The sequence below is a fragment of the Rhinolophus sinicus genome, linkage group LG05, assembly GCF_036562045.2.
Source record: "Rhinolophus sinicus isolate RSC01 linkage group LG05, ASM3656204v1, whole genome shotgun sequence".
Taxonomy (NCBI): Eukaryota; Metazoa; Chordata; class Mammalia; order Chiroptera; family Rhinolophidae; genus Rhinolophus; species Rhinolophus sinicus.
In genome coordinates this window covers 178245246-178258868 of record NC_133755.1, presented here as the reverse complement: position 1 = coordinate 178258868, position 13623 = coordinate 178245246, and the positions used below count along the sequence as shown (strand labels likewise).

Here is a 13623-nt window from a genome sequence, read left to right as displayed (position 1 = left end):
TTAATTTGAGAGCTTACAAGCCTCTCGAACTTTTCGAGTCTTCCAGACGTTTGGGACCATTACTATGTCAGTTCTCTATTGCTGTGTAAAAAACACTCCAAAACGTAGTGATTTCAAACAGCAATGATCTTGGTCCTGTTTTGCTTTATTTTGTTTTGCTCCCCACGAACCTGTACCTTGCGCAGCATTCTGTGAAGACAGTTGGTCTCGGTTCCATGTGGGATCGGCTGGGGCAGCTCAGCCAGGGGCTGGAAGCTCATCCAGGAACTGAAACGTGGCCCAGGCATGGCAGGCAAGCTGGTGAAGCTCAGGCAGGGCTATAGACCACGGGCCCCAGTGTCTTCTCCATGGGTTCCAGGGCTTCAAGAGCAAGTATCCCGAGAGACAGGCTGGAAGCTGTGGAAGCTGCCACTGCTTTCAGACCTCACCCAGAAGGGGCGCGTCCTCACTGGCAGCGCGTGTTACCGGTCGGGCAGTCAGCACATCCATGTCTAAGCAGGAGGGACCGAACCCACTTCTCAACGGGAAGCACATCAGCTCCTTCGGGGCCTCTTCTCTAAAACCGCACTGTCACCCCCACACCATCCTCATTGGCCACTCCCTCCTCTCTGTTAGACCGTCTTCTCTGAACACAGAGTCTGCTCTGAGAGACCTTGCTCCCCAACTAGTAAGAGAAACGTTTGTCGAGGGGAAGCTGTTTCCCAGTGTAGCAGCAGCTTCTTCAGCTGTGAAATCTGGGAGGACACAAGCAGGTCCAGATGGACATCTCCTTCAGTTTCGGAACATGTTGTGTGCCCGGATGGTGGTAGCCAGTTACCATGTATTCTGTCACCTACCTCTCCCAGTGGTCACATGAAATAGTTATCCTAGTGACTCTGGTTTTCCAGACGAGAAACTGAGGCACAGACGCCAAGGTGGTTTGCCCATGGTGTCTTGGTTGGCAGCTGATGGGATGTCAGACAGCAACCTCTGGAGCATGGCCAGCGATGAGGAAGGATGTTCTGGACGTTGTGTAGTGATTCCAGCAGTAGTGGAACAGCTTCCTTCTCCGTAAGATGAAGGTGGGGGCAGTGGGTCCCTTAGCTAGTCTCCTCAGTTCTGCGGTGTATGAATCCTAAAAAGTGTGCCTTCACCCAGGTGAGAAGATCCGTGGATTAACTGCCTGAGGCAACCATTACAAAGGACCACAGCCTGGGTGGCTTAAACAACAGAAATTTAGTTCTCACAGTTCTGGAGGCTAAACGCTCAAGAACTAGGTGTTGGCAGGGCTGGTTTCTTCCGAGGCCTCTCTCCTTGGCTCACAGAGCGCTGCCTTCTCACTGTGTGCTCACGTGGTTGTCCCTCTGTGTGCGTCTATGTCCTAACCTCTTATAAGGACACCAGTCCTGTTGGATTAGGTCTCACTCGAGTGACCTCATTGTACATCACTTACCAACTTAAAGGCTCTGTCTCTAAATACAGTCCCATTCTGAGGTACCGGAGGGTTAAGACTTCAGCATATTATTTGATTGACAAAGCTTTGACTAGACTTACCAAGGGAAAAAGAGATAGGGCTCAAATAAGTAATATCAGAAATGAAAGAGGAGACATTACAACTGTTAACACAGGAATTCAAAGGATCATAAGAGACTACTATGAGTAATTATATACCGAGATATGGAAATAACCTGAGTGTCCATAGATGGATGAATGAATAAAGAAATTGTGATATATATAGTGAATATATATTTGAATATTACTCAGTTATAAAAAGAATGAAATCTTACCATTTGCAATATCGGTGGAACTTGAGAGCATTATGCTAAGGGAAATAAGTCAGACAGAGAAAGACCAGTACAGTATGATCTTACTTGCATGTGGAATCTGAAAACAAACAAACAAAAACCAAGCTCATAGATACAGAGAACAGTTTGGTGTTCACCGAGGTGGGGGATGAGAGGTGGGCAAAATGGGTGAAGGGAGTCAAAAGGTACAAACTTCCAGTGACAAAATAAATAAGTCCTGGGGATGTGACGTACAGCATGGTGATTATAGTTACTAATACTATATCGCATATTTGAAATTGCCTCAGACAGTGGTAGATCTTAAAAGTTCTCATCACAAGAAAAAAAATCCTGTAACTATGTATGGTGATGGATGTTCATTAGAATTACTGTGATGGTCATTTTGCAATGTATACAAATAATAAATTATATTGTATACCTGAAACTGATACTATGTGATACATCAACTATACCTCAATACAGAATAAGGTTTTATATCTTGAGGGGAAAAAAATGACTTTAACATATGAGTTTGTGAGGGATACAATTCAGCCCATAACAGCTCATTTCTTCATCCCACAATAGGCTTTCAGTGCAAAAATAAGTCCATTAACATGGACATATCAATCTTCTATGTATGTAAACAAATATTAGATGTGAGATTCTGGAATGAAATTGTTTTCCTCATATTCTAATACCAGTAACACTTTACTACCGTGTTTATTTGCATTACTGTGTCTTCTACTGGACCAGAAACATCTTGAAGAAAGGAAACGTGACTCCATCTTTAAAACCTTACTACAGTGCTTGGAATACTCTTTAGTAAAGAGTGAACAATTCCATCTGAATATAACTTTATTGCTCTTTGCAAACACTAATTTGGCACAGAAACCACCACACAAGTCAGGGGCATGATGTGATGAGCTTAGACAAAGAAAGACATGTTATGTCCAAATGCAACCAGCAAGCCCGTCTCTAACTCATGTGTGATCTTCTGCAGTTCGTCTTTTGCCGGGACTGTAAGGAAGCGTACCACGAAGGTGAATGCAGCCCCCTGGCCTCAGAAGCAGTTACTCAGGTAAAGTGCCCTCTTCCTTCCTCAAAGCAGGGCTCAGGGTGGAGATGACAAGAGGTGTTTCCTAAGGCCACTGAGCATTCCGCTCTGCGAAAACGAGAACCAGACTAGTAACCTACAGCCATGGGGGTGAAGCCGTGGCTTGCCCACCATCACAGTCCTTCCAGAACCACTCTCCTACTCCGGGTAGAGCTGTAGACGTCCCAGTGGCCATCTGGGATGTGTCAGTACTTCCGTGATAGTTTTTCCCGAGAGGTATATGGAATAGGGGCGAGGAACACAGCTTGCTCAGAGGAGTCTTTAGCCTAAATCGTAAAACAATTTAACAACCTCTGAATCAGAGAAATCAATGCTAACCCCACATTTATTTTTTCAAAGGTGTCTTTGCATAGAATCTTTTGTGAAAATTATCTCCATGAATGAAATGATAGAAGTATTATTATATGAGGCAAGGATATCATTATTGTTTAGCAATATCATGAACTATGCTAAATTATATTTCAGTCTTCATTAGGTAAAAAATGTTGTTTACCGAGCCTCACTCTCTGATGTGCTATATTCGGCTTAAGGAAATGCAAATACATTTTCTTTTATTTATTAATTATGATCAACCAAAACCTTAAGGGAAAGAAATAAAAACCAGCACAGCTGATGAAATTGCTCATTATTTTCTCCTGATACAGATGTTAACAAGGGTTTAAACACCAAATCTACCCAGATAAAGCCTTTAGTCATTATATTGACAGGAACCTCATAAATCAACGTAGACATTCCAGAACACTTTAATTTCACAGTAGAGAATTTTAAATATCTGAATGCTCTAAAATCAGAGCATATACAAGTGAATCCCTGTAAAGTATTCTGTGGAGGTATTTACTCAGTATTAGCATAACTAAATAAACATAGTGAATTCAGGTCTTCTCATTGGCTCCTAAAATGTTAGCCATGAGCATACTGGGATTTTTAGGACTGAATTGCCATTTCTATAGCAGAGGCAGCAAATGCTCTTTCTATTGATTTTATTTTCGCTCAGGAGCATTTAAATGGGAGCTCACGGGACCCTCATGTTCAGGAATAATAATGACCCTGAGACCCCTCCTCGCCTCAGGATCGCTGTAGCACAGAAGGGTAAAGCCTGAGGCGCTGGGAAATAGCGTCGGTCTCGCCACTTACATCCACATGTTTTCATGATCACAAACATGGACAGAGGCTTCCAAGGAGGGACACCCTACCCTCTACTCATTGTGAAACAGCAGCAGTGAGGTGGAGAGCGTTGCTTAACATAAAGTTGTCAAGGTGCCCAACTCCTCCACTAATCCCCTTCATCCTTCAGGCAGGAGGAACCAACCAACCTTGCTGTTGAAGTTTGAGGTTGCCCAAATTTAAAAAAAAAAAAAAAGTTGTGAAACCCTGTTCAACTCGGAAAAGTGGGAGGAAGCAAGTTAGAGCTGGCCTTAAGCACAGATGAGCGGTACCCAAGGCGCCTGTGTCTACAAACCCCATCTGTCAGCAGACATTAAGTCGAGTGTTTGGATAGGCCAGTTATCCTGCTGGAAAAATACAGATAAGTGTGTTTCTCTTGAGAAGCTCATAGGAGAGACTTATAGGAAATAAATAATGATAGTAATATACTAAACCAAACTTTAGCAAATGTGTAGCTTTGTATAACGCTTCCCTGGAACAGTCCTAGAAGATGGGTCAGAGTTTGTCAAGAGGACAGTGAGATAGGGATGCTAAAGAACATGCCAGAGGGGCGGCCGGATGGCTCAGTTGGTTAGAGCGCGAGCTCTCAACAACAAGGTTGCCGGTTCAACTCCCGCATGGGATGGTGGGCTGCACCCCCTGCAACTAAAGATTGAAAATGGTGACTGAACTTGGAGCTGAGCTGCATGCTCTACAACTAGATTGAAGGACAATGACTTGGAGCTGATGGGTCCTGGAGAAACACAGTGTTCCCCAATACTCCCAAAAAAAAAAGGAAAAAGAAAAAAAAAAAGAGCATGCCAGCAGAGGGCACTGCATGGACAAAGGTACAGAGGCAAGAATCTCTTCAGCTGGACTGTGTTTGGCCCATCCCTTCTTCCCCAGGCCCAAGACAGCGTCTGGTGCATAGACATGTAATAGATGTTTGTCGAGTGATGGTGGCACCTGTAAAGAAAAAGACATTCTTCCATTCATTCAAGAAACATGTATTAAACACCTATAATAAGTTAGACTTGTTGTGGGCTCTCAGATAAAGTCCCTGATCTCATGGAGTTTACATTATTTTATTAAATGCCACAGGGTTGCACAAACAATCACTATGATGGGTATTCAGAGGAGGAATAGTTAATTCAGGAGAAGGTTAACCAAGAAAGAATTCAAGAGGAGACAGCCTTGCAACAAGACCTCCCTGAAATGAGGCTCCTTCCTGCCTCTAGCTCTGATCATGGGGCCAGCCTCGTATTCCTCTTATTTGAAAACAAAGCAAATCAACCAACAAAACTGAAAAAGTCTGCTGGTCCACCACTGCCCAAGAACAGAAGGCAACTACACAGGTCTCTTGCTACCATCTTTTCTTAAGTCTCTGATTCATTCAGGATCCCACATGAAAGAAAATCCTACTCAGATGGGCACATGAAGACATCTTAATTGAAGGGTCATGGATGACCTACAGTGGTGGGGTAGGGTCACAAGAGCCAAAATTGATGTGGAGAGCCTCAAAGCCCAGCATCAGTGGGGACCCATGACTACCCTGTACCTTAAGGGGCAAAAGGAGGAAATGGCATTACATGGGGAATAACCCTGCTAGCTGCAACCATGGAGGAGAGGCCTCCAGACTGGAGGTGTAATCGTGGAGCATTGCCAGAAATGGGCCCAAAGCAGGAAGGGAGTGAGGGCAGACATCTTGACTTCTCTCTCTCTCTCCCTCTGGTCTCATGCTGATGTTTCCCACTGACCACACCCAACTGAAAGCCAGCCATAAGGGATCCCAGGGACAGAGCCCATGGGACTCAGCCTTCCAGGAGCAGGCAGAGGAGGGAAAAGAATACAGAATAGCCGGTATATTCTCTATGAGCTAATTTACCAAGTGTCCAAAGTATCCTTATTTCAACCACAGCTACTCTTGGACATGGAAAAGAATGAACCAAACAAGCTGGTTCATCAAACTAAAAGGCCCAATTCCATTTGGTAAGAAAATAAAGGGCTTTTATTTTAATAAAGCCAATTTATTTTTGTTTCCTACATTTCTCTCAAATGGCAGTGATCTCCAGGGGGATGACCTCTGCAATTCCATTGACCTGAAATCTTTGAAAGGATGACACTATGCATCTAACAATAAAAATCTCATTGTGCCCCTCTCCCCCTTGGAACTGAAGGCTTCTGATGCACCCTCATGTTTGAATTTTGCTAATACTAACAAAACACCCTCATTAGCCCTTTTCACATTTCCTTTCAGTTTAATTCACTTCTAAGGTTTTTCCTGTCAGCCATTTGTGTCTACTCTCCACTGTTTTACCTTTGAAGCTGAGTGGTCTCTGGTCTTGATATTATCAATACATTATCCAGCCAGACAAGCCCATGTCTCCTGGTGCCCCGTCAGGCTTTTCCCATCAGTTAGGCTCCTTGACCCTAAACTTAATGCATTTTTTATTAATGCAATATTTTTATTTAAAAAAAAAACTCAAAAATTGGTTTTAAATTGGTTTTAAAATATTGAACAAGCTTTAAGTCGAAGCTGTTGGGAGTCTGGGAAATCGGTGACAGAAGATCAATCCGTCATAGGGTAATGAGGTCCAGTTCCATTTGCTTCTTCTGCGTCATGCCTGGCTGCCCTCCTTCCTGTGTTCCGTTTCCTTCCGTGTGTTCCCTCTGGAGGCTTTCTAATAAGTAAACACTTGCTCTTGCAAATCACATACATTGATTCGTTCTCCCAGTGGTTGTAAGTAGTTGATGTTACTGTCTCTGTTCAACAGGAAGGCAAACTGCAACTTCCAGATTTCTAATGGTGCTGCCCAAAGCAACAAAGGAAATTGTTTTTAGTGGGTGTTCCTGATCAAGGTAGTTTGGGAACAGTGACTGGTCTCTCTTACTAATAAATCAACAGTGTCTAAGGGCTGTGTGCCCATCCCTGCCTGCCAAGCTCCTACTCAAGACCCAGATATGTCACCTCCTCCATGAAGCCATCTGCCCACCCCACTACCTCCCCCAAGCTCTCTGACAACTGTATATAGCTCCATTACGCATTCATCACTCTAAAATGTTGCTTCCCTATCTCTTAGCTAAAATTCTGAGCTTTGTTGATGCAGGTTTGTACCTGTTTTATGTTTATAACTCCCAGTGCCTAGCACATAGCGGGTGCTCATTAAATGTAGTCAAATGAATGACAACTCCCTCTTTCATCTCCATATCTCACTCCTTACCATGAAGCTGGGAAAGCACTAAGAATGGGTGGGGAGGAGTAAACCGAGATGGTGACACAAGAAGCTCCTGAGTTTCTCTCCTCGCACAGACACATTGAAAGTGCAGTTACACACAGAGCAATGCCCCCTGAAAGAGATCCAGAAACTAGCTGAGTGACCAACACATCAGATGATTGAGAAAATACCCACATTGAAATGGGAAGGAAAGGCTGAGACACACTTTCACCATAAACCCCATCTCCAGCACTGGACCATGCATTTGGGTGGGAACCCCTGAAACCGAAGGCCAAACAAGTTCAGGGCTCGTGCTGCCATCACCACTCAGCCAATAGACCAACACAGGAGTTGGGTCATAGAATAAGCGTTTATTATCAGAGCACTTGGTGGTGTGAGAAGGCAGTGGGTTAACACCTCCAAAAACTGCCTTCACATTCTCAGACCAGCCTGGGATATTTAAGGGAAAATCTGGGTGTTCCTCCAGAGGCTACGTGATGGTTCCGGGGGTCTGCATGGAGCCTCCCCTCTGGCAATGTGGCTCTCTAAAGTGGTCACCAAACCAGGAGCAGTGATGACAGTAACCTGGAAAGAATAAAGATTGTGATCAGTGTGTGTGGGGGGTGGGGGTGCATTGTGACTAGTAAGCAAGCGTAAGTTTCAGGATAATTATCTAAAGCAGGGAACTGGGACGGGGACATCCTAAGCTCATACCACACGGAGGGTGTTGATCAATTAATTGTTAAGCTGTAGGGCAGGGCGAGGCGAGGCCAGGGACATTGCAAGGCCTCTTTTGTGGGGGTCCCAACCGGGCCCTGTTTCACCCCCAACTCCCACATTCTCCCGGAGGAGTGGAGGGTTTGGACCCCGACTATCAATACACCCACCAGGGGGACTGGCTCTGAAAATGCCTGCCTCCGAAAAACAACAGGACTTGTGTCCATAAGACCCACAGACTATAGCAAACAGAAAGCAGTTGTCATTGCGTGCAGAGCACTCTCCACAGAGCTTAGCACAGAGGGCGCAGGAAGAATTGCCCATCCCACAGTCTTCCCATGAGAGAGGTTTCTGTACATACTTTGAAAGCTGCTGACTGAGAGCCAGGCTTCTAATTTAGCAATCCTAGCAGCTGGATGTGATCCTCCCCAGAGATCAGGGAAGCCAGAGGACACCGCAGCCACCTTCTCCCTCCAGCACACTACAAGTCGTCAGGATTTTCCTAGATGGAGATTGTACACATCTCAGCACCCTGGCCTTAATGGCAGCCACCCAAGTGACAGGTCTCCAGTTGCCTGGTTATAAAAGTCAAAGAGGCTTCAATTCATGAGTCCAGTTGGACTATAGCAAACAAAGAAGCAATTCTAAACTGGCTGTCCACCTAGAGCTCGGCACAGAAGGTGCAGGCAAAAAAATATCTGTCTCCCATCTTTCCATGTAAAGGGTTTATCTAAATACTTTCAAAAGGCCAGGCTTCTAATTTAGCATGTCTTTAGGGGCTGCCTGCCATTCGCCCCAGGGACCATGGAAGCCAGCAGACACCTTTCCCACCTATTTTTGGAGTCCACTCCAATAACAAAACCATGTCACCAGTATGTCCCAAAAGGAGCTTTTATACGTATCTGGCACCTCAGCTTTTCCTGCTGCCACCTAAAGAATGGGTCCCTGGATCACTTGGCCCTAATAGCCAAAGGGGTTTGCATTCCTGAATCCCACAAGACTGTAGCAAACAAGAAAAACAGTTCTTAATGGGTGCAGGACCACCACCACCACTGCCCATGTCTGTACACCTGTGCCAAGTGGAAAGGGGGCAGGCAAAAATGTCCATCTTCCAGTCACTCCCTGGAAGGGACCTAACTACATACTTTTGCATCTGTTGCCTGAGGGTCTGGCTTCTAATCAGCCTGCATCTATGGGCTGGATGCAATTCTCCCCTTTGAGACAGTGACAGGTCTTGGCACACTCTCAACTACTGGGAGCTACTGAGAATAAAGAAGGAGGCTTGGACAATCACAAAAGTTTAAGAGACAACCAGTAGCTCAGTTGGGCTGATTTAATGAAATTCATCTCCTACACTAGATCATTCTGTCAAAACTGGAAGAGGTGGCTGTTTCATCTAATGCACAGAAACCAAAACAAAGACACACACAAAATGAAGAAATAAAGGGATATGTTAAAAAAAAAAGTTAAATCTACAGACACAGATCTTAATGAAATGGAAATAAGTAGTTTACCTGAGAGAGTTCAAAATTACAGACATAAGTATACTCATCAAGGTCAGGAGAGCAATGCCAGAACAAAGTGGTAATATCAACAAATAGAAAATATTAAAAATTACCAAACAGAACTCACAGAGTAGAAGAAGACAATAACTAAACAACAACAAAAAAGTAATAAAAGAGTTCAGCAACAAACTTGATCAAGCAGAAGAAAGCATCAGTGAACTCAAAGACAGGGCAGTGGAATTCATCCGATCCCAGGAGCAGAAAGAAAATAGATTGAACACGAGTAAAGATAGCATAAGGGACATCATTAAAATAGACTAATATATGCATTATAGGAGTCCAAAAAGGGGACGAGAGAAAGGGCCAAAGAAATAATGACTGAAAACTTTGCTAACCTGGGGAAAGAAATGGACACCCACATCCAGGAAGCCCAAAATGCACCAAAAAAGGTGAATCCGAGAAGACCCATCCTGGGACACATTAGAACTAAATTATCCATGTTAAAGACAAAAGAGAATCTTTTTCTAAAAATAACTTTCGAGGATTTATCATTTTGGTGCCCTGATCTTGGACTTCCCAGCCTCCAGAACTGTGAAAAATAACTTTCTATTGTTTATAAGCCACTCCGTCTGTTATGTTTATTTATAGCAGCCCAAGGAGACTAGACGCATGCTGAGCAAACTCAATTGTGGGCCCAGCTTCAATCAGAAAAACAGCTGCCTTCCCCCTGGTGTCAGAGTTGTGAGCCAAGGGAGAGGCACTCATGGCACAGTAGCGGGTAACACGGGAGTCTAAGCCACCTAATTTTGCACCTGACTCCTGCCCTATGGCCCTGCTTGTGCCTGACCCTGGATGTGCCACTGCCATCCTACGAAGTACTGCTGCTGATGCCCCAGCTCTGCAGGCTCAGGACCACACCAGGAGCTTTTTTTCAGATGGTGCACAACTGTCAGTTGCAGAACCCTAGACATCGTCATTGTGATTCTCTAATTGGCTTATAGAAAACCCCATGTGAGGTCTTTTCCCACCACAGACATCTTGAATACCATGGAGTCTGCCTTCGTATGTCCCTAGAGACTGGACTGCTTGCACTGCAGCCTGACCCTTCTGCACAGCCCCGTGCATCTCTGGACCCCACTCAAAGCGTCTAGTGCTCATCTCCAGTAACGGCCTCTTCCTTGGTAACCAGCTGGCTGGTCTCCAACTCTATCCTCCATTTGAGAGTTTGCATCCTAGAACTCCTCCTGGTACCAACTGTCATAGGTCAGGTTCCCAGGGAAACAGCCTCTGAGTCTTGCTAGTGTTTCCCTGGGAACTCTGAGTCTTGGAGGGGGTGATGCTCTCAGGAACAACACCTTAGGAAGAGAAGGAAGCAGGATTAAGCAGAGGGAGAACTTGAACTGTGATGCAGTTGTAACAGAAGATGGGGCAGGGGGCCTAGGGCCGGGGGGGCCTGGGAACTGGGATGGCCCTTGAGAGTTGTCTCACCTTGAAGCACAGGGCCTACAGGGTGGCCCTTAGCATGTATCCACTGCATGCATCCATTGGTCATTGGATGTGGGTTGTCCCCACCTCCGTGATGGGCTGTAACTCGACTTAGGGAAAGTCCTGGGCAGCATGTCAGCAGAGATCCATCAACAGCCAAAATTCCCAGCAGTGGGGAAAACCCATGCCTCAGTGCCAAGGTGGGGTGGGGCTGGGTGCAAAAGAGACTCTCCCAGAATCAAGACTTGAGAGAAACATTGGGTTGTTGGCAGCTACATCGGTGGGAGGGGGTTGTTCAGAGAGGTGGTAGTGTGAGGTAGGATCCACGGACCTTGGCAATGATTAGAAGGCAGGATGAGAGAAGTGATGAGTTAAGGTTAATGCTCGAATTTCTAACTTGGGTGGATGGTGGTGCCATTCACTGGAAGTGGAAACACCAGAACAATGCAGGGTGTTCAGGGAGAGATGACAGGTTCACTCTGGACATCTCAGCTAAGATGGTCAGTGGGCAAATGAATGGAGGCACAGACCACCCCAGAGGGGACGTCCAAGCTGGAGCTGATGACCAAGACACAAGATTAATAATCTCCAATGGATGGCTCCTTAACCACGATCCCTACCCCACCCAGAGGTTGGGAGGAATGCCTCCCCTGGTGACAGAGAGTCTGGATTCCTAGGTATATTTGCCTCTGTATCTCATCGCGCAGTTATCTCTGGGCCATTTACTGCTGTTGCACACAAGCGCAGCCTCAGAATTGGGAGACAGGGGAAATTTATTACTCCTGGAGTTCTAGGTGCCCAGTTATTTGGGAGTGTAGTTCCTGAATCACTTGCTGGTTTAAGTAACGCAGCTTTACTGATGCCGCTTTGCCTAAATCTCTGGCCCTGGACACGTAGTATCGTGGCCATGCAGACAGCCGTAACACGGTGATAGATCCCCAGTAAAGGCAGCTGCGTCCTCTGCTCATCACTCCATCGCAAGAAGCTGAGTACATGTGAGATGAGACCAGGCCCTGCAGTGCGTTTCTAAAGCACTTAGCCCGTGGGAAGGGTTGGCTCTGGGGGAGCAGCGACGACCCTGGCTGGTACCCAAAAGCACTGGTAATGACTTCCTCCGCATCCGGGCAAGTCACTCACACTCTTACAGCATGTTTCCTCACCTGCCACCAGGGGCCAGTAAGAGCTACTGCGCTATAAAGAATAAAATTAGAATTATGAGAAGGCTTTTATAAGTCGTAAAGTACTACAAAATGGTAAAACTTTGGGGTTTGGGTCTTTTAAGGCTGCATGCTAAAAGTGTCAAGCATTATAGAGAGAAAATGAAAAGCAACATTGAAAGATAAATGAAGGCACACTTCCGTGAGTGCACAAATGTGCATGTGCACACACACACACACACACACACACACACGCTGAAATGTACCAGGAGGCAGACCCTTACCACACAGACCCAGGTCTCTGTCTCTCCAAGAACTCTTCTTTACCTTCAGTTTTCTGCTCTTCTGGGGCTGTCACTCCACAGAGAGCCAGCACTGAGACCCCACTGCCGCTCTTCCCTGGGGCTCAGCCTCTCTCCCACGGGGATCCTCCCCCCCCTTAGAAGCCTCCAGAGCCCCACAAGTTCACGCTGGCCTGGTGTCCACACTGAGGGCCACCGTCTTCCAGGTCCCCTGAGCTCACTTACCTCGGCTCCGGCCAGAGCTCATCCCTGTCCCGCTCCCAGACACTGTCCAGCATCCCTCACCATCCTCCCACTGCCCTGTGACTTCAGGATCCACAGGGGTTTTAGGAATCCTGGCCACCGGCTAGAAAAGGGCTAAATGTGAATTCCTCGCCTGAGTTTGTAATTCTATATCCTGTATTCTAGACTCAGAAGCAAGCTGCTAGAGCCACTCGGTAATGTGGGGGGTATTTCTACGGAAACTTGTTATCACACATCCACCTACATACCACACACCACACACACACACCACACACACGACACACCTCCACATACACACCCCCACGTACACCCTCACCACACAAAAAACACATCACACACACACACGTACACACACACACACACACACACACACACACACACACACACACACGAGTGTTTTCTCCCCGCTCAGGGAGAGCATGCCTGGAAATTCTCTGTATTTCCTCAGAGCCAGGAAAAGGGAAAACATGTGCTGCTGAGCGCCTCTGCTTCACCAGATGGCGCTAAGTCCTTAAGGGAAGTAATATACGAGCTCAGACAATTAAGTTCGTGAACTTGCTGCAATGATGTTGGTAACCTTTTTTTATATCAGAGGGATTATTCATTATGAATTTGTACCAAATGGACAAGCAGTTAACCAGGTTTACTATTTGGAAGTGCTGAAAAGGCTGCATGGAAAAGTTAGACGACCTGAACTTTTCACCAACAATTCATGTCTCTTGCATCATGACAATGCACCAGCTCACACGGCACTGTTTGTGAGGGAGTTTTTAGCCAGCAAACAAATAACTGTACTGGAACCCCTCCCTACTCACCTGATCTGACCCCCAATGACTTCTTTCTTTACCTGAAGATAAAGAAAATATTGAAAGGAAGACATTTGGATGACATTCAGGACACCAAGGGTAACATGACGACAGCTCTGATGGCCATTCCAGAAAAAGAGTTCCAAAATTGCTTTGAAGGGTGGACTAGGCGT

General features: G+C 45.8%; 1 protein-coding gene across 4 annotated transcripts in view; it reads left to right on the top strand.

Annotated features, from left to right (window-relative positions):
* PRKN (parkin RBR E3 ubiquitin protein ligase) overlaps positions 1-13623 on the top strand; it is a 1115215-nt gene that overhangs the window by 1084080 nt on the left and 17512 nt on the right. For all 4 annotated transcript variants that reach the window (XM_074333793.1, XM_074333791.1, XM_074333790.1 and 1 more), the window contains one exon: positions 2764-2841. In XM_074333793.1, coding sequence (XP_074189894.1) covers positions 2764-2841 — 78 coding nt within the window. The remainder of the gene's footprint in view (positions 1-2763; positions 2842-13623) is intronic.